This window comes from Xiphophorus maculatus, chromosome 13 (assembly GCF_002775205.1).
Source record: "Xiphophorus maculatus strain JP 163 A chromosome 13, X_maculatus-5.0-male, whole genome shotgun sequence".
NCBI lineage: Eukaryota > Metazoa > Chordata > Actinopteri > Cyprinodontiformes > Poeciliidae > Xiphophorus > Xiphophorus maculatus.
In genome coordinates this window covers 17,797,491-17,823,497 of record NC_036455.1, presented here as the reverse complement: position 1 = coordinate 17,823,497, position 26,007 = coordinate 17,797,491, and the positions used below count along the sequence as shown (strand labels likewise).

General features: G+C 40.6%; 2 protein-coding genes across 2 annotated transcripts; one reads left to right on the top strand and one right to left on the bottom strand.

The window, feature by feature from the left end:
* The first annotated feature begins 2,640 nt into the window (after positions 1 to 2,640).
* LOC102233959 (digestive cysteine proteinase 1-like) lies at positions 2,641 to 10,617 on the top strand. Its single transcript, XM_005812188.2, has 11 exons — positions 2,641 to 2,814; positions 3,215 to 3,274; positions 3,357 to 3,449; positions 4,768 to 4,940; positions 5,496 to 5,757; positions 5,846 to 6,041; positions 6,441 to 6,634; positions 6,717 to 6,808; positions 9,010 to 9,171; positions 9,367 to 9,556; positions 9,638 to 10,617. The coding sequence occupies exons 1-11, from the start codon at positions 2,769 to 2,771 to the stop codon at positions 9,823 to 9,825; spliced, it is 1,656 nt and encodes a 551-aa protein (XP_005812245.1). The 5' UTR covers positions 2,641 to 2,768; the 3' UTR covers positions 9,826 to 10,617.
* Positions 10,618 to 11,275: 658 nt separating this feature from the next.
* On the bottom strand, positions 11,276 to 24,893 carry LOC102236022 (solute carrier family 22 member 13-like). The gene is made up of 10 exons (XM_014473753.2): positions 24,312 to 24,893; positions 22,112 to 22,215; positions 20,374 to 20,528; positions 19,680 to 19,848; positions 19,451 to 19,565; positions 17,969 to 18,075; positions 17,677 to 17,888; positions 16,964 to 17,072; positions 16,666 to 16,878; positions 11,276 to 14,814 (listed from the first exon to the last, which is right to left on the bottom strand). Exons 1-10 carry the CDS (start codon positions 24,645 to 24,647, stop codon positions 14,742 to 14,744), a joined length of 1,593 nt encoding a protein of 530 aa, XP_014329239.1. The 5' UTR covers positions 24,648 to 24,893; the 3' UTR covers positions 11,276 to 14,741.
* Positions 24,894 to 26,007: the final 1,114 nt, after the last annotated feature.

Genomic DNA, 26,007 nt, shown 5'->3' with positions numbered 1-26,007 from the left:
ATTTAATCCGACAGACGTTGAGCTATTCTGCAAATAAGATGGATAAGAAACGACGTTTTCTAGATCAGACGTTCCCAAAGATGCTGTCAGGACCCCACTTCTAGGCAGTTAACAGAAATGTTAAAAATTATGTTTTTTTTACTGTTGCAGCTCATTATCAGGCACTATTTTCTGTTGTTTCCTTAGGACACAAAGTAGGAAACCCATTTTTCCACTCAAATGTTCATAACCCAAGAAAACAGGCATGCTCCCGAGTTCTGATTGTGGTAGACTTGACACTTCTGTGTCAATGTAGTGACTGAAAACTCTAAATATCGATTTTTCCATTTCAAATCAACACCTAATTGTAGAAGTTCAGACACGTTAGATTAATTCTGCTTCCTTTGGGCTTTTCAGGAAAATCCACGTTGTTAGTTCCGAAAGTAAAAATGAGAGTTCATAAACTGTAAGGCACTAGTTGCAGTAGAAAGTGATCCCTTAAGAGGAAGATCTTTGTGTTTAAACACACTGATCTGATTTAGAGGCGGTGAAAAGGTGTTCCTGTTTGTCTTTGGGGTTTGGTTTCTTTGGGGAAAGGTCTTGCGCAAGAACTCGGAGTCTGAGTCATCAGATTACACTCCGACTACTTTCAGTGCTCTCGTGACATTCACTGAACTACCCCATAATTAGTAGCAAATGTAAACAAACGGTTATTTACTGACAGATTTCTTTGACTTCATGATTTTTCTGACTCAAACATGAGCTCCCGCTCTGAAGAGAACATTTATCTGCACCGTTTTCTGTTACTATTCCATAAAACATGGCTTGCTGTAAGTCCCACTGACAGCTCAGTTGTTCACGCCGTCATCTCATGACTTCACTCAGGGCGACCAGACACCCACCTGACCGAGTTAAACGCAGAATAACGTCTTTCGTGGTCTAACGCCACACCGTCCTGACTGCAGGCTGCTGCTGTTCACCTGCATCAGAGAATCTAGAGTTTCAATATCTGTGCCAGAATAACCCTGGACTCAGATCATGAGGAACATATTTCCAATTATGTGTAGCCATGCCCTGTAATATACTGACATCTAGTGTTGATATTGCGTTATGGATTTGTGTTGATGTGCTGTACACATAGTGAACACAAGTAGAGTTTTAAAAGATACATCAGACTTAGTGTTTTCCCCCCCTCAGTCTATGTTTAGTTGTTGTTAACAGAGATTACAGTCATATAAGACTATTGTAACATTCCTCATATAAAACAAAATGGTGCAACACCCATTAAAGCTAATTTATGTTATATTTCACAAAAAGTGGAAAATTATGCAACTATGGTAGCAAATAATTTCAAGAAAAATAAGACACAGAATTAAAATACTTACATGAATAACAATTATGTTTGTGATAGAATGTATCTTTGCATTTTATTTCCAGTTTCACTATCCATTCGAGTTTTTTTTCCTTGGTATATTTAAAATTTGTTTAAATCAGTTTTTACTTTTATTCTGTCCTAAGAGAACAATATGTATTAACAGTAATGCTTTTAAATTTGAGACTTCATACAGGTTTTAGCAATGGCCTTGAGTGCACAGTGTTACGAGGCGTTTGGCAAAACAAAACTACTCCAATTTTGCTTTGTTGGAAGCGTATTTGAACAAAAACTATGGTTGTTGTCTTGCTGGAAGCCTCTAACAGCTTTTCTTTCAAACTCACCCTTTCATTGGCTCCCTATATCTTCTGGGGGGAAAAAAGCATCTCCACAGTAAGATGCCGCCACCACCATGTGTAACCATGAGGGTGGCGTCTGTTAGTTTTAGGTGAATGGTCAAGTCTTGTTAGGTTTGCAGTGGTAAAAGGTACTCTGTTTTTGGACATTTTAAAATATTCAGTTTAGCTATTGTTTTTATTTATTATATGTTTTATTCCCTTAAAATTTAGAGATAAGAATTTCTAATGACATTAACAGTGTCTTCATTTCCTTCTAAAAAAAAACAAAACATCTAATGTTTTACAGAACAGCTGGATTTACACAGAGATCAGGACTCCATTAAAGCAGCATCTAAAGCCATTAGGTTGCACTGGGTTTCATTTAAGGGCATCAGATTGGGTGTTAAATACTAATGCAGACTAATACTTTTGAGACTTATTTGTAAACATTCTAAATGGAGTTGGAATGCTCTCCCTGTAAATGTGGGGGTACTCTCTGGGTGCTCCAGCTTTCCATAGTACAAAAACATGACCAAACGACTGCTGGATATAGACACCAGCAAACAAATGGCTATACAGACAATGGATATATACAAGTTGATTTTACAACAAATTTAGATTGCAGACAGTTGGACAAACAACAGGTATCAGTAATGTTACAGTGACACAACAGTCAAGGAAAGTGTCTCAAGTCATTCCCCAACTTTCCCTCTAAAGCTATGTCAACTTTCGAAACATCAACACAAAAGAAACTGCACCTTTGGTCGGTTAGAAATGTGCAAAGAACAGCAGAAAGTTGCTCAACTTACCCCGGAGATCACATTAGGTCATATGACCCATGTCACATGACATTAAAACACTAGAACCCGCCTCTGATATCTCATTGGTCAACACCTTTCCTGTCTGTGATTTGATTGGTCGAGACGGGACGTCAATGATTTCGCGTTCATTTATCGAGTGTTTCCAGAGATACTGGGTAGCATTTGGAGTCATGTGTTGTCGTGTTTCTTTACTGTAGTCCGGCTCCTTTGTTTTTTTTTTTTTTTGTCTCCGTATTTTTTAAACCCGGTTCAGACACAATGCGGCCTTTGTACGTTGCCGTTGTTCTTCTTTGGGCTGCCAGCGGTAAGAGACGACGCTGTTTTCCCGTCGCGTGTTTTCAGTCGGCGAAGGTTGCGTGAACCCGGTTATTAAAGGAGCTAGCGTGAGGCGTTATTGCTGCATAGTAGCAGCTGTTGAAATAACGTTTCTAGCCACTAGCTGACATCTAGTAATAATTATAATTTGTGCTTTAGTTACGTTTTATGCTGTTAAAACTGTAATTCTCACAACAAAGCTTGACATGTGCTGTTATTACTCAGCTGTTTTGGGGTAATAGGCTGAGTTGAAACACGTCACAACGAGGAGTGTCTATATTCTGTGTTTTATGCGGCGGAAAAATGCTATTTTTATACATTGGTTGTATTAAATTACATGTCAAATCCGTGACATTCATTGTTTTATTTTTGGGGGGCTTATTTTGTAGCCACACAGGCAAAAGCTGTGCCTTCTCTTCCTGACTTCGGGGACACCTATCACGTCAAAGGTGAGCTGGATAATGGCAGGTTTTAGTCCTGATGACAGGGATCTGTATCCTTACACTTTGAGGTTTCTCATTGCCATTGCAGGTGTGATCTCTCTGCCCTATGCTGAGATTTTGGAGCCATTTGAGGGCTGGTTTGACCTCGCAGCAAAGTCCAGCCGTATAGACTATTATCATGGTAAGATAATAGACCTTAGGCAGAAGGCTCTTACTGCCGATTCTGTGTTTTAAAGGAATATATGGACTGAATGGATCCAGACCTGATATCCTGTTGTGTCAGTGAAAAGAAGCCAGACTGCAGCGGCATCATCAAATGTGAACATGGAAGTTAAAAAGAAATGAGAACTTGACCAGCTAACTCATGTGACACACATCACTTTAGGGTTTTTAAAAAATTTTTTATTGAACCCGAGTTCAGATTTTTATTTTTCAGACATATAAAATATAATGACCAATCATTTTTTTAAGGGAAATTGACAGTCACTTCAAAAATATGCACACTCTTAACATATTCAGATTTTTATTTTTTATTTGTCTCCACCTTCAGTTAGTTGTATTGGCATTTTATGTAATTAAAATTGAACTCTATAGGATTGCATCTTTAAACTCTTGTAGTGGATGTTATGTTTTGGGCTGTTGCTCTTTTGTTGTAAATGTCAATATATGTATCTGTATCTATATCCTTTTCGACTCCTAAAGGCGATTGATAGTCTGTGGTCAGATCTGAAAAGTGAGGTTTCTGGTCAATATATCTGAGCTTGAGCAGAAGAATTGACAAATCAGTCTTTTGAAATGCAAAACTGATGGAGAAATACCCCAAACTCTTTAGTTGCATCAAGTGCTTCACGAAGAATTTACTTTGGGGAATATAAATGTACACCACACTTTTTGGGGGAAACAAAAGTATCTGTTTCCATTACAATTTTGCTCAACCTTCTGCTTAGGCCCCAGAAATTATTGCGATAAATGATAATCCTTTTTGTTTTGAGACCATTTTCAAGTAATATATTAATGATGGCCTAATAATGCAAGGTTGCTCTATCAACGATCAATAATACTTTCATTTTGTAAGGAACACTTAATACTGGAAGTGGAAGACATTTTAAATATCCAAAATAAAACATGACAACCAAAACAATAAATAAAATGGACTGTAACGTCTCTGTAAACAAAAATCCCTTCAAAATGCATAAATCATCAGACCGGACATTTTCAAGCTCATTTTAATTTATCCTGCCACTAATTGGTTACCAGAGCAGGTTTACTTGTGTTTTGCTCAATCAGATGTAACTTTAAAAACAAAGCAATGTTTTTGACTGTAACATGAAGAAGTATAAAAGCCTCTTTCCCAACTGAAATGTGAGCCAAAAAATTGCCGCAGGCGGTCAGAAAACGAGGAAGCTAACTCGATCCATAATGTAAACGCAGACCACCGGTGTCGGTTTTAGTGGTTTCTGCGTCGCTCTAAGCTTCCCTCTGCGGCTCCCTCTCACCAGGCCAGGTCTCCACTTACCAGTTGGCGGCTCAGCAGGAGTTTGGCGTTTCCTACAAAATCACTCCTGAGACCACAGAGGTGGAGCAAAACGTCATGAAGTGCTTTCAGGTGAACGGCACGAAGGACGAAGCGGTCCAGCCGCAAGCGTCGCTGCCGGACGTGCAGGGCTTCCAGGTACGGCTGCGTTCTTCACACTGACCCCAATGACGACATTTCAGGGTATCAGTTTGATCACATTTAAAACTCTTCTTCTCCTTAAGTTAAACTAGCATTAAAATTTGACAGTGAAATACATGGCTTAGAACTATGTAAGCAGCAGCTATGCTAGGGTATCTAAAATGATGAAGAAACTAGCAATATTATAGATATAGGATGGTTCTTGTGGATGATTTTGTAAAGCTTTGACACTTCTAAACTGTGTTACTAACTGCAAAACAGACTTGAATATCTGAAATCATTACATTTTAACAAGTTTATATTAGCCTTTGTTGCTTTAAGTTTGGCGACAATACATTTAAAATATCACTACTGTAATTAGAATAACAAGCGGCGCCGCTTTAGTTTACACACCCCGACTGTCCTCGTTTTCACAACCAACAACATGTTCAAACAGCAGAACATACTGAAGTTGCCTGCCTTTGCTTTGTAGAAAGTTATCAGCGATAGCAAAAATGCTAATCATCCACTTAGGTTAGTGTTTCATTCTCACCCTGCCGTTTTCCTCTGTAGTTCTTGAGGATGGAGTATTACGGCGGCTCGCTGTGCGAAGTCTGGCAGAACGTGACCACCGTGGGCTACAAGAAGAACACCTACACACTGTGGGTGACGAACGCAGAGACAAGCGCAGACGGACAGAAAAGCACTTCCATACCCCTACACTACGAGATGATGGGATACAACACTCTGCTGGGGTCCCATTATGACAAGTACCTAGTGGACTACAAAGAGTTCAGCACCCGTTTTGACCCCAAAGTTTTCTCTCTGCCTGAAGGTTTGAGGGCGAGCCGTCGGATTTAGCGGGAACATTTTAGAATCATCCGATTACGACAGCAGTTACGTTTTCTTCCTTTTCCGTCAAGGGATGACTTGCGGGGGATTCCCAGGTCCAGGGGCGGAGCACCACCTGCTGGCTAACCCGATGAAAGAACTCATCCACACCTCGGCTTCAGGCCACTCTCAGAAGATGTTCAGTCATTTCAAGGAGAAGTTCCAGCGTCAGTATGGCGACGACGTGGAGCACGAGAAGAGAGAGCACGCTTTTCTTCACAACCTCAGGTTAAACGGGGTGTCCTTAAAATGTCTTAAATTCATGCATCAAATATTAAGGCCTTAAAATGTAAGGCCTTTAAAAAGCTAGCTAGCTACATACAAAAAAAGCTAACTAGATGCAAAACAGTTAGCTTGATATAGAAAAGTCATCAGCTGCAGATAGAGAGATGCAAGAAGTTAGCTTGCTGATGCAAAAAAACCTAGCTAGATTGATGCAAAAAAGTTCACTAGTTAGATGTAGAAAAGATGGCAATATAGATGCAAAACAGCTAAATAGATGGAAAAAGTTAGTTAGCTAGATACAAAAAGGTCTTACCTTGACTTTGATGCAAAATTGTTACAACTATTGATTTTTAACCATTATGGCGTGAAAAGGTCTCCAGTAATGTTTTCTTGTTGCTGTAGGTATGTCCACTCTAAGAACAGAGCTGGCCTGTCCTTCTCCCTGGCTCTGAACTCTCTGTCGGACCGCACCATGTCGGAGATGGCAACCATGAGGGGGAGAAAACGAAGCAAGACCCCAAACAAGGGTCTCCCCTTCCCAACCAAGCTGTACGAAGGGGTGAAAGTACCCGAGTCTCTGGACTGGAGACTGTACGGTATGCCTGAGACACTAATCTTTTCCCCTGAAGTCAGATTTGTCAGCACTTTACTTGTTGCTCATCCTGTGTCCATTTTCAGGTGCTGTGTCTCCAGTGAAGGACCAAGCTATCTGCGGCTCCTGCTGGAGCTTTGCCACCACTGGAGCAGTAGAGGGCGCCCTCTTCCTGAAGGTGAGGCAGAATTAAGAAGCAGCTTTTAGCATGGCGAGTGACCCCATTCCAGTGTTTTCCACTGATGGGCTAATTTCCTATTCTATTTGAGGATGCAGATGTTCAGCACAACGCCTCATCTATTCACTATTTTCACTGCACTTAATTCTGGTGAAGAGAAAAAAACTGGCATCACTTTATCATTAACTGCATTTAGGGCGAATGATAATAATAAAAATACATTTCATATAGGAAGCAAAACTGATCAAGTTATTTGAGTCCTTAATGACATACAGACTCTTTCAACAAATTAGAATATTATTGAAAAGCTAATTTATTTCAGAAACTCTATCACCAGCACATTATGTAGATCAATTACACACAGATGGACGTTTGAAAGCCTTTATTTTTGTTAATATTGATTATTTTCCACTTGCCCCTAATAAAAACATGACATTTAACATTAGAATATCACATCAAACCTGTAAAGAAATGCAGCTTTAATGCAAAGTATGTTTAGTGCCTGCTTTAAAGGCTGTCAATTTTCAAAGGCATTCCTTCTCCTACGTCGCCTAGCAACCGATCCAAACATGGGAGCAGTTTATTATGGGATCTGATGGCACCCTGTCGAAGTGAGCAAATTCTTTGACTCCGTCTCGCACGCACGTCGCTCTCCATCACGTCTCGCGGCCCAGGTCCAGTAGAGGACAAATGGTTTGCAAGTAATCAAACCTGCTGAACTTTTTCTCCTTTTTTTTCAAATTTTTAATGCATTTTGTTAGAATTTAATTTAGTTGTTTGTTGGATTTTATTCAGGGGTAACTGGAGTGAAATGTGGAGCAATACAAATGCACACCACATTTTACAGATTATATTTCCAGTTGTTTTCATCAGACTAATCAGTATTTGCTTTGCGTAGGAGCCTGTGTGCGCTTTTCTTTTCAGGTCGCTTTAGTTAAGGTAATAAATTACCGACCGGAACACGTTAAAGTCGTTCACGTGTTTTGTTTCATAGTTCTCCCCATTTATCAGACGCGTCGGGAACGGGGTGGGAGGGGGCAACAGATGTCGAGCTCGATCAGCGAGCTTCTTAGAGTCGGTGCTGCCTAATTGTTCTGCAGCGGTGGCAGGAACGCAATGTTCCGGCTCGGAGGGAGAGCCGTGTGTGTGTGTGTGTATCGCCAGGGCTTCGGCTTTGTACATCTGCCAGGATGTGGCGCTCCCCTCCCGCAGTGGGACGGTGACCTGCGCAGAGCGGTGACCCCGGTCCTCACCGGCAGCTTCACAAACACAGCCGGCTTCACTTCCAGACCGTCTCACAGCATCGCTCTGCAGATCTGTGGAGGAACAGCCGGTCCAAGAAAGTTTCTGTCTGTTTGAGGACGGTTTCACTTTATCTAGAGAAGTTTATAAATCGGTTGTTAAACACGTCTTCAGGGTTGCTGGATAGTTTCAAAAATTCTGTGAGAAATTGTTTCCACTTTGTCTGATTTTTTTGTATGAATTTTTAAAGCTAGTGCTGAGACGGTTGTTTTCAGTGAAATGTCCACCATTACCTACATTCAGCTCAAGTCATAGTCTTTTAGGCAGATTTGTGTGTTTCCTTAATTAGTTTCTCAGATGTACAACCTTTAAATGTTTCCCTGGATAAACTTTACGGAAGTGTTTGAAGAACTGATTATAAGAAAGGAGGAACTTTTGAAGAATTTCATATTTCCTAGAAGTTATCCTCCCTTTTTTGTTTATTTCCTTCTTTTCTTCTGTGTTTCCTTCCATCTTTCCTTAGCAGTCTGTACTGATTAAACAGTAATAAACTTATGGGGGAACCTTTGTATTTATCTTTCATAGATGAATATAAAGTACATTTTTACATCTGGGAATGTCAGTTTGGGAAAAAAAACTGGAACTTTGAAATGAAAAAATGTTTGCCTCTAAATAAATGGGCGAATCTCATCTGTGCGATGCAGTAAAGTGTTCAGCAGCCAGAACGGTGCAGCTGTAAGCTACTTTTTTTACTCTTTGAATCATACATGTAAAATGTTCTACTAGAATATCTCTTATAAAACAGAAGAGAATGTGTGGCTTAATGTTCTCTCTCTATTGAAAGAATCAACAATAAATGTGTGTTTTTAATCTTTAGCATAATCCCTTTTTTCCGCCCCCCCCCCCCAAAACCGTAGCAGTGAGAACAGGTAGCTGACCTTTGACCCCTGTTCTTCCAGACGGGCTCCCTGCAGGTCCTGTCCCAGCAGATGCTGGTGGACTGCTCCTGGGGCTTTGGCAACAACGGCTGCGACGGTGGGGAGGAGTGGCGAGCGTACGAGTGGATCATGAAACACGGAGGCATCGCCACCACGGAAACCTACGGCGCCTACATGGGAATGGTGAGCCGAATTTCATCATAACTCGGAGGTTTTTAACAGCTGCGGAGGTGTTTCATATCGCCGAAAAACCTCAAACACGTCCAGAGGTGTTATAGGGAAAAAAACTGATGACTGATTTTCCACTCTGAGGTCAGTCACAGTTTTTTATTCTTCCATAGTCAGTTTTTTTTTCTTCCCCCCCCCCTCCCTGAACAGAACGGATTCTGCCATCTGAACTCGTCGCAGCTCACCGCCCACGTCAAAAGCTACACCAACGTGACATCGGGTGACGCGGACGCCCTCAGGTTGGCCCTCTTCAAGAATGGCCCGGCCGCCGTCAGCATCGACGCCTCGCACCGATCGTTTGTCTTTTACAGCCACGGCGTTTACTACGAACCGGCTTGTGGTGAGCTTTACGTCTCTCCGGACGTTGCGGACGTCTCTGTTCCCGTCTGCAAGCTAACGTTCCATTCCGTTATCGATTCAGGGAACACCACGGACGATTTGGACCACGCCGTGCTCGCGGTGGGATACGGCACGTTGAACGGGGAGCCGTACTGGCTGGTTAAGAACTCTTGGTCCACGTACTGGGGCAACGACGGCTACATCCTGATGTCTACGAAGGACAACAACTGCGGAGTCACTACAGACGCTACATACGTCACTCTGGCCTAGATACTTCCTGTTTGTTGTTGATGTTTACGCTGTTGTCAGTGCCTGGGTCTGAATGACACTTTATGTTTGGTGTGAGCGTCTAAGCAGCCTGAAGATATTTAGGGGCGCACCGATCCACTTTTTTCATTTCCAATCACAATATCTAAGGTTTAATATCGTCCGATACCGATACAGAAAAGCAGTGCTGAATTAACGTAGAACTTTCCTTTTTTTAAACACAGACTGAAGTACTGACTTACAAAATTATTTTATGACTTTGTACCACTACAGCACACTTAAAGACACCAATAGCATTGTAAATCTTTTTTTGTTAAGTCAGTGTAATTAGGAGTGTAGCAGGCAATGTAAACTGACAGACAATAGGTTGACTATATTGGTCGAACATGTGTAAATTAAACTTCAGCAAACTTTTATTCGAATGGCTCAGGAAGTTCAGCTAGCAATTCTAGAGTATGACATCACTCAGAGCACAAAGCATAGAATTGTATTGAATAGATCTGTCTTTGTGGATCAAGCACGTTGCCATTGATTCATGATCTAGAATTTTATTTCAATATCGGAACCGATACAGATAATATCGGATCGGTGCATCTCCAAAAGTATTGTTTTGCAAAAGTTGCACAAATATGTCGTCTTTATTTTTGTTTCGTTTCAAACATGTTTATTGCTGGAGGCACCAAGGCACTACGCCTTCATTTCAGTTATACAAAATACATTTCATGACACTTGATTCATTTCCACTTGATCGTTACACATTTGACAAAATCGTGACAATAAAAACGCTGAAAGTTCTCCGCTTGCAGTGACATTTCTGCTTCATCTCAGGCTCTAAGGCGTGCTCTCTTCACTTCATTCAGCCGAATGTCAAAACTTTCCACATTCACGATGCCTGCAGAAGTATTCCCGCAAACATTTGGTAAAATCACAAGCTTGAAAATATTGAAAATGGATTTTTATGAAATAGAGCAGGGGTCTGCAACCTTTGCAACCCGAAGAGCCATTCTTACCGGCAGTTCACCTAAATAAAACTTGTTTAGAGCCACAAATGAAGCCTAGGCGCAAATTCAAACTGGAAGACTCTTTCATCCCCACCGGGACCCGTTAATTGAAGCGACCTGCCCACAATCGTTGACCTATCAACGCCGGACCAAGCCACGTCACGTCCAATCATCGACCAAGTCCCAGCTGATAAGGACCTTCATTCATGGCGTCCTTCACTCTCCAGCCGAGCTCCACCCACCACCACCCCTTCTCCTCCATTCGCCCGGTCCTGAGGCCCACACCCTTCTTCAACCTCCACCACCAGTGCCGGGCCCCTGGGGGATGACGTTCCTAACAGCATCGGGGATGCTCACCTGAAGCCTATCGCTAACGCTGCGATAACCGTTATCCCCAGCCGGGGCCCGAGCGCCAAAGACTTTAAATTCTGTTTGTCAATAAACTCTTCTAATTGTCTTCTTATCTCCGTCTGAGTCTCTCCAGATTGAAATGTTACACAACATTTTAGAAAAAAATGTAACTTATAATTTCTGAGACATATCCACCTTATGACCACAATTTAACTTCAGTTTTTAAGTTTTGAAATAAAGAAAACCAAAAATCTTCAACAAAAACAAAATGGATTAACTTTCCTCTATCAGATGTTATTTGTGGAAAATATTTTGGGGAAAAAAAAGTTTTCTATATGACAAGGAATATTAATCTACAAAAAATACACTTTCAAATGTCATTCTTTTGTGGAAATTCAATGTAATTATTCCATGGGATGAAGAAAACAGCTAAAACCTTAATGTGTTATAGCTATTAGACACGTCCATTTCTTGTTTCTTAAAAGATTTTTGGATTTATCATAACTACAAAATCCCATTAATTATATCTGAGATATGTATGTATGTATGTATGTATGTATGTATGTATGTATGTATGTATGTATGTATGTATGTATGTATGTATGTATGTATGTATGTATGTATGGTAATATATGAAAACATTACCACATTACTGATTAATATTTTCAGATTTATTAATGCCATAATGGACCGGTCAGTAGAGAAAATAGTTGCCTAAAAATGACCAAAAGAAGTTGTAAAAACTGTATTTTCACCGCCATTGGTATCGCTATAAACACCACAAAATATTGTGATGACATTTTAAGGCATACTGCTTCACCTTATGTTTATATTTAGAAGGGTTATGTGGTTCTTTATCATGTTATCCAAAGTTATTGTGGAAGTTTCTAAAGAGCCGCGGGTTGCAGACCCCTGTAACAAACCAACACACTTTCACTTGGTAATTATCTTCTACTTTGTGTTGGTCTATCACAGAAAATCCCAGTAACATCCACTAGAATTTGTGGTCGTGCTTTAAGAAAATATGAAGAATATCAAGATATGCAAGAATCTATATAAACTTTTTTTTTTGGCTATAGACAATTTTTGTTTTAAAAACATTTTTTTGCAGCAGAAATCTGCAGCAACTTGATGCCTGCACTTTTTCTCAACCATTTCTTCTATAAATGCAACTACAGCCCTTAAACCTACTAGATCAAACAACTCAATAGAGTATATATTGATTCACACGTGATTCACATGTGATTACGTTTCACTCATCCAAAACAGCATATGTCTACAAAAAATACTAAAGTCGAGCACCTTGATTCATGCTGATCTGTTACATCCCATGATTTCAATAAAAAACCAAGTCTATAGAAGTCATACAAAAGCTACACAGTGCATGACAAAAGGAACTAGTGCATGCAAACTAATCTCGGCTGCAGCTACTTGGAAAAATAGCATTAAAATACAGCACTCATGCTTCACATTACAACTCAGGAGACATGAAACACTTTGGAAAAAGTGTTTTGTATGAAATGTAAAAATGCTTAAGAGCCCTGTCCGGGATTTACAGTCATTTCAGTTCAGTGAAGTTTAAATGTATAAGATTTAAACAAACTAAAGGCCTTAAAGTTGGGAAGATGGAAACTCATATGAACGACATATGGTAAAGACAGATAGAAGCAATGCGTAGCAAAGCGAAAGCAGACCTTTGAAAGCGAGTTGAAGGGGTTAGAGGTGCAGTCATCATCCATAGGACTTCAGCACCTTTACATTGAGTGGACTGCTCTAAGCATGTGAAAGAGTATGGAATATTCCAATTTTAAAAGTAGAGATATGTTAATGCCAATATATCGCATAAGTATCGGCCGATGACGGTCATTTTTTATCGGATTGTTTCGATAAGTAAAACTATGGCCATGTTAACAACTAATGTTCATTTCCGTTTTATTGCTATCTATGTTTCGTTATCGGCAGGCAATGTTTGGTCATGTGATGAAGCAAAGGATTGTGTACCTTGAAGCGGAGAAGCAACGTCAACATGGTGGTCATTTTATAATATCAAAAGGGTAGAGAAATATATATAATATCGGCAAATAGAATTTATCAGCCAGAACAACAATATTAATATTGGATGGTGCATCCTGAGTGAAAAGTCGTCAGCAAAAATGACTCGGGTCATTTATGATGTCTTTTCTGAACTATCCATCATTCTGCGGCAACAAAGACTGAACAATTTAACGTAGCTGCAGATCAACCAAGAAATGCCTGTCTGAGGTCAGGCATGAAAACATTTAAAACCTCCATAGCAATCACCCTAACGCCTATATTTCTTTACCCAAGCGTTGCGATTTTGTACCAGTACACTAAAAATCACTGCGTATTAGTTTATTTTACTTGTTAATTTAGTATTTTGAATTATTCAGGAAATTACAGAATACTAAAATCTTTTTAGGGACAGTTTATCATAAGGTAGAGTATGATCCCCTGATCAAACCAAAAATAACTCCAAGTTGACCTGCTAAAATGTATTATTTGGAAGATTCATAGATGTCATTTCAGTTCAAAAATACTTTATTGATTCCAAAGGGACACCTGGTGGGTATGGACGGCGCATGAAGCCCCTTCATGACTGACAGCTCCTTTTCGTACACGTGAAAGTCTACACGGGTACGGAATGCCACACCTTTAAATTTGCAGAGTTGCGTCGATAAAGAAGCAGGATTTCTGGAACAGTCTAATTTGAACATAAGGGAGCAAACTAGTTCATGAAACTGTGTCACGCAACTTGATAACAATCGAAAGAGATGCACCAAACCTGGCAATGTTGACAAAATGGATGTCTGCAATCTTCGGTGAACTGAAGATAATTGATCCGTTGAAGAAAAGAAATCTTCAGAGAGTCAGAAATGCTAGGATATTATATATGTAAATCATATAAATAAATAATGACAACTGTTAAATGTGTTGTTCTTCTGAGGTGTACTTTCCAAATTGCTAAACCACTTACCTCGATGTCCTTATACATAAAATCCTAGATCTGAAAGGTACTTCTGCTTTTCAACGAGACCCTACGGAGCTTATCAGGCCTGTAAGCTGCATTAGTGTTGGACTGGCAGTTTTATATAGACATTTATAAAGGTATACAAATATGCAAAAATTGTCTCCTAATTCCTAAGGTGAGTTATTTTCTACTTCCTTATATGTATAGGGCGCTCTAAATGAATTCGCTTTGTAAAACTGGGTTAAAGGTACAAACTGGACGACGGATATACGGAAGTGTAAACTGCAACTATTCCTGACTGTTGGTTCTCACCTGCGTCTGATTAAACAGGGAGGTTTTCATTGGCCTTGGCAGGAGCGCTGAATGCCTTCTTTGTGTGTGTTTGTGTGTGAACACCTTGTGCTGATTTGGTGTGTGGAGAATGTCTTGCTTTCTTGGATAGAGCTCATAATCACATCGTGACTTGCAGTTGCATAGAAGTTGATTGAGTGTGTTAGATATCGGAGCTTCGAGGCAGCGAAACGTTTGGTTGACAGAGTCGGCTCATCTCTGTTACACAGATGTTGAGTTCTGGCTCGCTAGATGTTGCAGCTGCTCTCTGGTGGTTTGAAGTCTTGGTACGGCTCAAGGTTTTCCAAAATGGGAGCCATCCTGCCAGAGATAAAAATACAAACGGAAAGATTTCCAACAGTACCTTGAACCATATAAATTGAACTTTTATTGGCATTTTATTTGATATATCTAAACGAAGCTAGCCTGGTAAAAACACTGAAGAAGAAGAAGAAGAAGACAAGAAATTAATTGTGCAATTTATTTATTTCAAGGTCAGTTTAATTAACATAATGTTTTTAATGATTTAAAAATATATTTTTTACTACTCTTTTTTAACTACTTATTTCATATTTATGGAAGCCCGTTTCCGCCACTCTGTTAAAAAAAATAAAAATAAATGATCTCATTATAATGAGATACTATCTTATTATTTTGAGTTACTATCTCATTAACTCAAAATAATGAGATACTATCTCATTATAATGAGATAATTTTATTTATTTTTTTAACAGACTGGCGGAAACGGCCTTCCATACATATTACTTCAGTAACCAAAACGGATTTTGTTTTAAATGTAATGGTCAGGTATCAACAGTTAGCCCACCCTACTAATAAACCTCTATGAAAAATCACTTAATTATTTTTTTTTTAAATGCGATTTATGATGATGCTCTTATTTTGAAATGTAACCGGACGTAATAGGCGGAAGGAGACCGGCTAGTCGTTATATTATCTAAGCGCTTCTCCTACCCTGGGCTACGACAGAAAGCTTGTGACGCTTAAAAAATAAGTGAAAGTCCGATACCAGAGAAGTAAGAAAGCGATATTAAAATATGAAAAAGTACAATGACTAGGGTTCCCACCTTTCAGAAATTAAAATAAGGGACGCCCACCACGGCCCGTGTCGCCCTACTCTTATGGGGTGAAATGGCCGCTTCAGTGACGGACATTATTTGCCAGCTAAGTGGTTTTTAAAACACTCCACAAGTGTTTCCCGGGATACTGGGTCATACACAGCTAAAAGAAACATCAACTCTTTTGATTTACAATTTACTTTTTCAGTTAACCTGTGAAAAATCTCATTATCTGGAGACAAACTGTCCTTGAAGTGCACTCCAGACTTTATCAAAATAGTATTGTTGCATGGATTCAATACTCTCTGGAAGGCAGTAGATTTTTAAAAAGCTGAATTAATCAAACTTTCAATTAATCCAAGTACAGAGGTTTTAACTCTTTTTAAAACTGCTATAGCTGCCTTGATAATCAAATACTCGTTGTTAAACGCATCTTTCTCTTCCACCAACACTTCCTCTGTTGTGGAAGAGGAATGTCTAACCACATTCAACTGGGTAGACGTTTCAGAATCTGAGTCAGAGAAAGAGTCTGAATCCGAGCTGCTTTCCACGACTGAATAATAACTTGTTTGCCAAAAAGGTATCCAAACAGGTTCCCAAGCCTCGTCATCCGTCGTGTCACCGCCAGCACCTGGGTCATTTGAATAGGCTCTCCAATGTCGTGGTGAAAGTTCTTCCTCTAAAATAATTGGCAAACGTTCCACTAATACCCATTATTCAGAAAAATCCTCAGGATTTTATTTGTCAAAAACACCTCCACTGGACTGCTGGACTGCTCTCCGATGTCCCTAACTCAGAAGGAGTATCCCTAGGTGGACTCGGACAGTCTACAGGCTCTGGAGATATTGATGATGGTACCCCCATACCCTTCTTCAGAAAATCCTCAGAGTTTTCATTTGTCAAAAACACCTCTACTAGACTGTCCTCTGGTGTCCCTCACTCAGAAGGAGTATCAGAGAAATCCCCTTCAGTGGGAAAAAGCCAAGATCAAGATTAGAATCGAGCAGAATTGCGTTGGAAGACAATGGCTAGGCTAACACGCAGTAGTGCAACAGATTTTATTTACAGGGACTATCTCTTTATCTAGCCACAGTACCTGATGTCCCAGTTCTCTACGTCCTCCAGCGTGTCTGGCAAAGGTCGGTCAGCAGTTTCAGGCAGCGCCAAGGCGAGAATGGCTCCCAGAAGCGGGGAAGTGCCGAAGATGATAAGCGGCGTGACGGGGTTGTGGTTGTGCAGCATGTTTATAATGGGCGCCAGTACGCCCCCCATCCTCGCAAACATGCTGGACACGCCTATTCCTGTTTGCCTGCAGATACACCAAGTGCCGAAGCTGCATGACTGCATGCCTGAGGAAACCTTAAACTACTTGGCAGAAAACGTAGATCACCTACCTTACCACAGTAGGGAAAATCTCAGCAGTGTACACATAGATGACAGCAAATGAGGCCGTAATACCAAACTTCCCAACCATGGCAAGCCCAGTCAGGACATTGGGATGATCTACAGACAAAGAAAAATATCGACATTTTAGAGAGCAGATTTTATATGTATTCGTAGCTGATGGATGGAATTGTTGGTCAGATGGACCGATGGATGAGGTTAGTGATTGGTTGGACAAAGAGGATTATTGGTTGGTTGGTTAAATCAACCAACCACCATCTATCTATCCTCCATCTATGTAATGGTGGATAAATAGATGGATTATTTGTTTGGTTGGACAGGTGGACGGACAGATGTATGGAAAGACTAATGATAGATTGATGAACTGGTTGGTTGAACAAATGGATGGAAGGGTGGATGAATTAGTTGGATGGATGAATGGACAAATGGATGAATAGATTGCTTTGTTGGACAGATAGACAGTCGGATTGACTTGCTAGTTAGATGGACAAATTAATAGGTGGAATTGATGGATTCATCTTTTCATGTTCTTTCTTCTTTTTTACATATTTATCTATATTTGGAAGATAACTAAGTCAAATTTCAAACTTTTCCAGACTGTGTAGGAACGCCCTGAGAGTTAGCTGCGAGATCCTGCAAAGCGCATATCATTTTAAGATATTTTCTGACACTGCAACCAATCCCTGGTCTCCATCCTCCATACCTGCAGGGACGGCGAGCATCAACAAGCAGGCAAGACCCCCAATCGCCAGGAAGCCACTCTGGGAGAGGCGTCGGCTGAAGGGCAGGACGACCAGGACCAGAGAGCGAGCTGGGATCTCAACCAACCCAAACACAAACTGGGTCAGGTAGAGGTCCGTCCCCAACCGAGACACACCCAGAGACAGCCCATAGTAGACTAGCACGTTCACAAACCTGTGATTGCAAACAGAGAAGAATCAAGAAAGATCTAGAAATAACGTTGAGGAATGCAGAAAAAGGCAGACAGAACATACCAGATGTAGAACAAAATGATGGTTCTCTTTCTCATCTGTGGTGTCCGGATTAGATCCATAGCTGAGTGACTTCGCTTTGAGCCGCCTAAAAACTCCCACTTTTCAGCCTGATGTGTAAATGAACACGACACACAAGCAAATAAAAAACTTGTTGGTAGAAAATTACTTCAGCGCATAAGTTTTACCATACGAGTTTTAAGCAAACAAGCAGGAGCAGTATGCAGCTGAAAGCAAAGCACCACAAATGGAAGATGACTGAAGAAGATCCTCTGCAGTCGAGGAAATGCAATGTTCTATTATGACTAAGTAAGTTATCTAACCTTACTGCAACTCTGAGTGTTTTATACTTAATGAACGTTGAACATAAAAGACCCACAAACAAACAGCATGTTAAATCCTCAGCACTAAAAGGCCAGTCCAAACATCATCAGAGAAGAACTATAGTATCTGGAATTGTCCAAGCCTTTCAGACTTGGACTGGTCCTCTTCCATCGTGTGTTTACATCCAATTTCTATAAAGAAGTTTTTAAAAATGCCTTTTCTCCGGTTGACCTCGAGCCTATGAAACTGGAGGAACTAAATACATAAAAGAGGTTCCATTTCCTGATTTGTCTAAAGCTTGCCGAGTTGGTTTCAGCACTGTGATAAGGATTGTTTTGAATTTCAATCAAATGACTAAATGTCTGTTCATAGCATCAAAAGTCTACAATTATCAAAATGTTTTCTGAGCACATTAAAACACAAGAAGAAATTTGACTGAAATTGAGTAAGTGCAATAAGCAGCTGAAAGCCGGCATGATTGTCTGAACAGGAACAATACTCAGGTTTTATGCTAACAGGAATAGCTGTATTTAGGAACAGTTGGAAAGACATTACAGACAACCTAACATCCTTTCTGTCAATTTCTTATATTCTTGTTCCAAACATACACTCCTAGGGTTGAACATTTTTGGCCACTTATTTTCAATAACTTTGTGGGAGATATTTAAGAGTGGCCAAGCATTACATATGAAAATCGATTGTTGGTTGGATTGATGGATGGATGGACGATAGGTTAGACAGATGGATGCACTGGTTAGCTGGACAGCCAGACGGATGGACGGACAGATTGACTGGTTAGTTTGATGGACAGGGTGGTTGGATGGGTAGACAGATGATAGATGCCCAGATGGACGGATGGATTTGTTGGACAGGTGAACTGATTAATGGATGGATTTTTGGAGGGATGGACTGGAGGACAGATCGGCAACAGCTGGATTAGTTGAACAGACAGATGAAACTGTTAAGTTACAGGAAATTCCCCTAAATTTTGGACTGGCATCCTTTTACTTTACACTATCTGCCTGGATGGAAGGACAGACTGGTTGGTTGTATGTGTAGATGGATGACTTGATGAATGGTCAAACGGTTGGCTTGGTTGATTGGACCGACAGACTGACACATGAATGGACAGATGGAAGGACGAATGAAACAGACGCAGACCTGGACAGCGGGAGGTAAGACCCGGCCGTTAACTAGCGCAGCTTTGCGGAGGAGTGCGATGGCTTCCTCTCTCCTGTCGTTGGCCAGTAGCCACCGGGCAGACTGGGGCAGAACCCTGATGGAGGACACAGCAGATATAAGGAGAGAGGAGGAACTCAGCGCCACACAGAGGGCATTCATTGTATAGCATGAACACGCATAGATCCAATTTTCTGGTTGAACCTCCCACCGTATGTAGAAGATAAGCAGGAAGCCTGGGGCTGATATGGCGAGCTGCAGTTTTCTCCAGTCTCGTATCAGGTAGGCCACCCCTGCAAGCAGCATGTATCCCAGGCCGAAGGCGTAGTCCGTGATGATGCCCGCCAGCATGCGTCTCTTGGTACACGTCCACTCAGTACCTGGCGTAGGAAGATTGAGGAGGTTTTGGGAGAGAAGAGGACAAGAGCTGTGAGGTGGAGGATAAAGTGGCAAGGGTTACAAAGAAAACAGTTGATATTTTTTAATTAAAATATTAAAATAACATACAAGTGGAAGTGGAAATCAATAAAACGTAAATAATAGTTTTCTGTAATGCATCAGGCAGAAAAACCTGAGTTTATATTTAATTGCAGTAGGAGAGAAAAAAAATAGTAAGAAAAAATATTTTACAAAGGAAACATGGTTCCCCATTAAGCCTTGTTTGTTCTAGCTCCAGTTTTTAACTCTATAGCTCTAGCTCTAACTGTAGATTTGGGCAAGTTTAGACAAGCAGCTATTTTCTGACACAGACTAACGTAAAGCAACACACACATCCACCTTAAGAGAATGGAAATATACGCAATGTCACATCTATGACAGGGAAACAGGAAGTCGGAGGTTACAACTTGAACGTTCATAGTTCACCTTGTCTTGTTCGTCTTTGAGTGTGATCGTTTAGTTCGTACCAAGAACAAAAGCGTTGATAATGACTCCAGATATGGTGGTCCCAACTGCGAAGCGAAGAATCGCGTAGACTGGGAAGTTGGGCGCAAAAGCTACAGCGACTCCAAACACAGTCTGCAGCGCGATGGACAACAGCAGGACCAAACGTCGGCCGTACCTTTCACAAAGAGAGCACTCTTAAGATAGTGACGGTCTGTCACATAAAATCCCAAGTTGGCTCAAGATGTAGTTTTTAGGGCTCATGTAAAGCTTTCAGCCCGGATAACACATTTAAATGTTGAACCAGAGACATCTTCCAAAATAAGGCAGCCTAACCAAAACCTGTCTTTATAAAAGATAGACTGTATAACACATTCTTGGTTGCAGGTGTTCAGCACGTGAATGTCTTATGGTAACGCGCCTTCCACGGTGTCATACTATTTAAATTTTCCTCTCTAAAGGTTTTTTCTATTGCTTCATATTGATACTGTAAATGACTTGTAAAGTGGCTTCTAATTTTATGTTTGGGATTTACCTCCTGATGTTTTCTGAGTTGCCTTCCTCATAATCTATTCGCCTTTTCTCCATGTTTGCAATAATCTTGTTAAAAGTGTCAAAGTTTTTCTCAACCACCCAATCAATACGCTGTTCATTTCTTTTTTGATGACTTGTATTTCAGTAAGAAGCTGGACATTACAGGCAGCTTGATATCTTACCGTTCTCCATGGCTTGACCTCATGGCCCCTAATCTTGACAACAGCTTGCCCCATTAAATCTTCTCTATTGTATCAGCATTTTCATTCCTGACTCACAAAATGGTCACTGTGGTTTCTTGCTGTGGTTGTTTTTTTTCTTTGCACTTTATGAACAACTCAAGATTTGCAAACAAGCAGCGAGCTTCCGTCCTAAAGGTAAGGGTTTAGCTAAACTACAGCTGGGATTGGTTCAGCCATTGTTCTATGCAGAACATCTTCATTCTCACATTGCTCAGTTTTTTTCACAAAAGTGTTTTTTATTAAATATGTTATAAATTTACAACTCATACACCCAACACAACTTTAGGTATTACGTTAGCATACTAAATGTTTGGCTCCAAAACAAATATTTTGTAAGCAAACTAAACATTTAGCTTGAAGCAAAAATATTTAATTGGCTAGAAAACTAACTATTTAATTAGTAAGTTTGTAAACAGTTAGCTAGCTCAGACCTAACTGAATATTTAGCTAGGCCAGAGTGAAATATGAGTCTTGCTGTCTGTAGCTGCCTTCAACCAGCCAGTTCTATACTAGCAACTCTTTCCAGGTCTAAGACCTAATAAATCAAAGAAACGACAAAAATATATATATTTATTTTTTTCACTGCTGAATAAAGTAAATATATATATTTTTTTTGTTTGTTTCACTTGATCGAGGCGTGCTGAACTGTGCCTTTAAATCCGAGGCACCTGCTTTTAAACTCTCCTGGATTCTGTTTTGTTTTTGTTGGGGAAGGACACCACCATTTCTCAGAAGATGTCATACGTCTGAAACAAACTCCACCTCAAAGCAGAGGTCACCAGTTTGAGTCAAACCCCCTTGTGTATTTTTAACTGTTGAACTAACTCACCGCGGTCTGTCAGCCTCCCTACTTACACATAACAACCACATGCCAGCAGGACTCCTCCAGCGGCGCCCGCCCCTTTAACCACACTTTGATGCTGAAGATCAGCCTGGATCGGCCGAGTCTGGCGTCTTGACTCAGAGTCCGAGATTCCAGCCTTACCTATCAGCCATGGCTCCAAACAGCACAGATCCCACCAACAGGCCGAACATGTAGATGGAGGATCCGAGGCTGTTCAGTCCAGCTTTGCTGCACACCAGGTCCCACTGGGAGGAGAAGAAAGGAAATAGTTAAAAGTTGCTACTGAATCCTATTTGTTCTGTCATTTACAGATGTTTTTCTCCAGGCGGGATACAATTTTTACTTGTTGTTTGACATTTTCGCCACGTACCACGTACCAGCTTCCTACTAAAGTCCTCTCAAGGTGCTAAAACAAATGTTTGGTTTTTATTTTTAATCAAGTCTCTTTCTTTTTAACTTATTGAGCTTTTCTGCACCCATGATTTTTCAGATTTCACGCAGAAAGACGAGACACACAGAAACAGATTAAAAAACATCTGAAAGGAGATACGAAATGTCGCAGAGGTCGCACAAGAAATGAAAAATGTAAATGTGTCGACAATTGGAGCCAAAAGCATCTACTGTGTAGGAAACACCAGTTAGGTGTTTTAAAAATAAAAAAAAAAATAAAAAAAACAAGGCTCAGGAAACTGCTAACAAGCAGCACAGCCAAAACAACCACAATGTGCTAAATGTTGCAAACTATTTGTAGCAGACGCGTATGGAAGCAAAAAGAAAAAGGAAAAACAACAACCACAAATCATCGTATCTGTGTGGTTTGTGGTTGTTTGGTCTCTGTCAGGAAGTCTGCTGCGCGATGTGTGTAAGTGTGCGTCAGAATCGCACACAAAAGTGTTTTTTCCTCCTAAAGACTTGCTCATTTTATGATCCGCTCTTTAATTAGTTCCATAATAAATGCTTAGCTGTGGCTGTTTTCGGTGTGGCTCACAACCCAGAGGGCTCCTCCATTAGCGCGTCTATCAGCTAACAACAAGCTTCCTATTGGTTATTTGCAAACCCGTTCCATAGGGAGTTGATAATCCCTCTGGAGGTGAACGATGACTTAGTCATAACTCTCAGATCGCTCGACAACAACGTCTGCACAACATAAATGTCATCATCTGCTGGTACGCTCCGGAGTTTAACACAAGAGTTATTTTACCAACCCAGGACAAACAATGGAACTGAGCCGCGACTGTAATTGGGTGTGTTTGTGTTATTCAAAATGTTTACTATTACTAAAAATTTAAAAAAAAAAACTAGCTTCAGCTAACAAATAAATGCAAACACTAAAGTGTTGTAGGATATTTAGGCCCCCATGAAATCCTTTTTAGTATTTTCCAAATTCCATTTTTTCCGTTCTAATTTTTCTGAATTCCTTTTTTCCCCCCATTTTATCCTTATTAACCCAAAAAGTGTGAAGTATGAAGTGTGAATAAAACAAAATTAACAAACCAATAGCTAAAGGCCAACATTTAGTTATTTTGTTTCACAGATGTAACAGACTGCTGTGGTTCAACAGAACATTTGTTTTATAAGGTGTTAAAATGTGATTCCTTTTATTCCCTACCAACAGCTAGCCTTCCCTTCCAGCCAATGTCAGCTAATTCTGTGAAACTCTGCGATTTATTGTGGATCCCATTTTGTTTACTAAATACCGAGATCGGATCCGCCCTTTCCGCATCGTGGAATGAGAGGTCCTAAAAGTGGAAACGGACTCATACCACCACAAACTGTTTTGGGACCAGTTTATGTTGACTAAACACAACTAATATCTGCCGTCATCGGCGGCCATGCTAACTAGCCTGAGCATCCACTAGAGGCTCTGCTATCGGGAAGAAGCTGTGGAGTAGCAGCTAGAGAGCAAGATGAGAGGGGAAGAGGCAGCATATACAACCATGATTGACAGTGCTAAGACCCTCCTCCTGAGTCTGATTGGTTGTTTCTAGCTAGCAGAGGAGCTTGATTTTTTCACAGTTTATCTGTCTCATACAATACTGTCACAACATAATGACAGTTTCAATAAATAGACTATGTACTTTTTTTTTTTTCCTTTGAAATTTTTTTTTTGTTTTTTACCAAAGTTATGCGCTAAGCTGCTGCAGAAGGTGGTGGAGTGGAGTGGAGGGGGCTCCCCTCTGGGATTACCCAGGACACCATTCACGCAGGAACCGCCACTGCTTATTAAGCAACGTGGTCTATCTTATTATAAATATATATATGTAAAATTCTGTTCCTACTAAACTTATGAATTTATTCTTGAGCTGAGCTCTCATTTCCGCATCGCATCAGCCTCCGGTACCTCGGTCACAGTGGTGCTATGGAAAACCTCCGTGCTGTAGACCCAGCCGCGGCCGCACGGGACGCGCTCCGTCCGGTTGCCCTGCGGCCGCAGCATCACCTCCGAGGAGAAGCAGGAGGACTCCGAGAGGCTGGCGTTCTCTGCGGGGAGCGAAGTCTGATTCCCCGCTCCTGGGCTGGAGCTTTCCCGGCAGCGGTAGGGCGGCGTGGCCCCGGTGAAGATGCTCACCATCATGTGGAAGGCGAGAAGGATCTGAGGCAAACAAATCCAGATGTACAAGATCTTCTGATATTTGCCAAAGCCGCCGACGGCAGCGAGGATCTGGTCGAAATTCATAGGGTGGGACTTTATGGGGATCTACAGGTCAACGTGGAAGAGCGGCTCCTCTGCAGCACCAGGCAGTGGGTCAGACCAGGATGTAAACAAGGTGTATCTTCTCCTCCATGTGCAGCAGGAAAAAAAGACACAGCAACAATCTGACTCTATTCCAGTCCCAGGTCATCTTTCCCCCTCCATGCCTCCACCAGCGGGGCGCTTGCTCTTTCCAAAAGCCGAGTTCTCCTGATCCACGCGTGAAAGTTTTTTTCTCTCTCTCTCTCTCTCTCTCTCTCTCTCTCTCTCTCTCTCTCTCTCTCTCTCTCTCTCTCTCTCTCTCTCTCTCTCTCTCTCTCTCTCTCTCTCTCTCCGCATCCCATAATGGAAGGAGGAGCGCGTCCAGGTTCACCAGCCAGAGGCGCGGGAAACCGGATGCAATTAACGCTCCACAATCAGAGGCACTGTTGTTTTAAGAAGTGAGAGAAGACTCCCATCCCTCAGACCCCCCTCCCACCCCACCGTGTGCTTCTGGTTTCCCACTCTAGGCAGGATCCTGGACAACACGCTCCATATGTGTGGATTTTAAGCGCTGATTTAAAGGCACGTTTATTACATAACATTCAATATGTTTGGTTTCTGAATTACGATGCACAGGACGCGTCGTAATTCTTTTTTTTTTTTTTTTTAGGCACATCTTTATCTTTATTCATTTCATTCAATACAAATAAAAAAATTTTAATACAAGGAAAAAAAAAATAAAATAATTTAAAAAAATGAAATGAAAGGTAGCAGAAAGAAGAAAATAATCTTATAATATCTGCCCCTTTTTCTCAACTATGGATCAAAACAACAAAAAACAAACAAACAAGAAAAAAAAAAAAAAAACTAAAAATTTTTTTTGATTTGTCTTATGTGACAAAAAAAAAGAAAACAAAGGAAGACCAAAAATTGCACCATTGAATTCATAATTCAATGGTGCAATTACCGTTTTATAAGCATCTCATTTGCATGAAATGGTCGTGGAGCGCGTGCCTTTGGCTCACACCAGCTCTCTGCTGCCATCTGCTGTTCGATCAGGCGGTGGAAGATTTCAGATAACTCTGGTGTGTTTTTGTTGTATATTTGGAGGATCGAAACTGACGTCATTAAAAACAAGAGGAAAAATGTAAAAAGAACAAATGTGAACATTTTACATCAATTACATTTTTTAAAATAAATGTTTTAAATGAATTCACAAATATTTTTTAAGTAATTAAGAAATTAATAAAAAATAAAGAGACATAAATGCATCTGTAAATAAAACAACATCCAAAAATGCTTTCAAAAACCCTAAAATTTAACTTGTGTGCTTAAATGTATAATTTGTTGAAACTAAACTGAA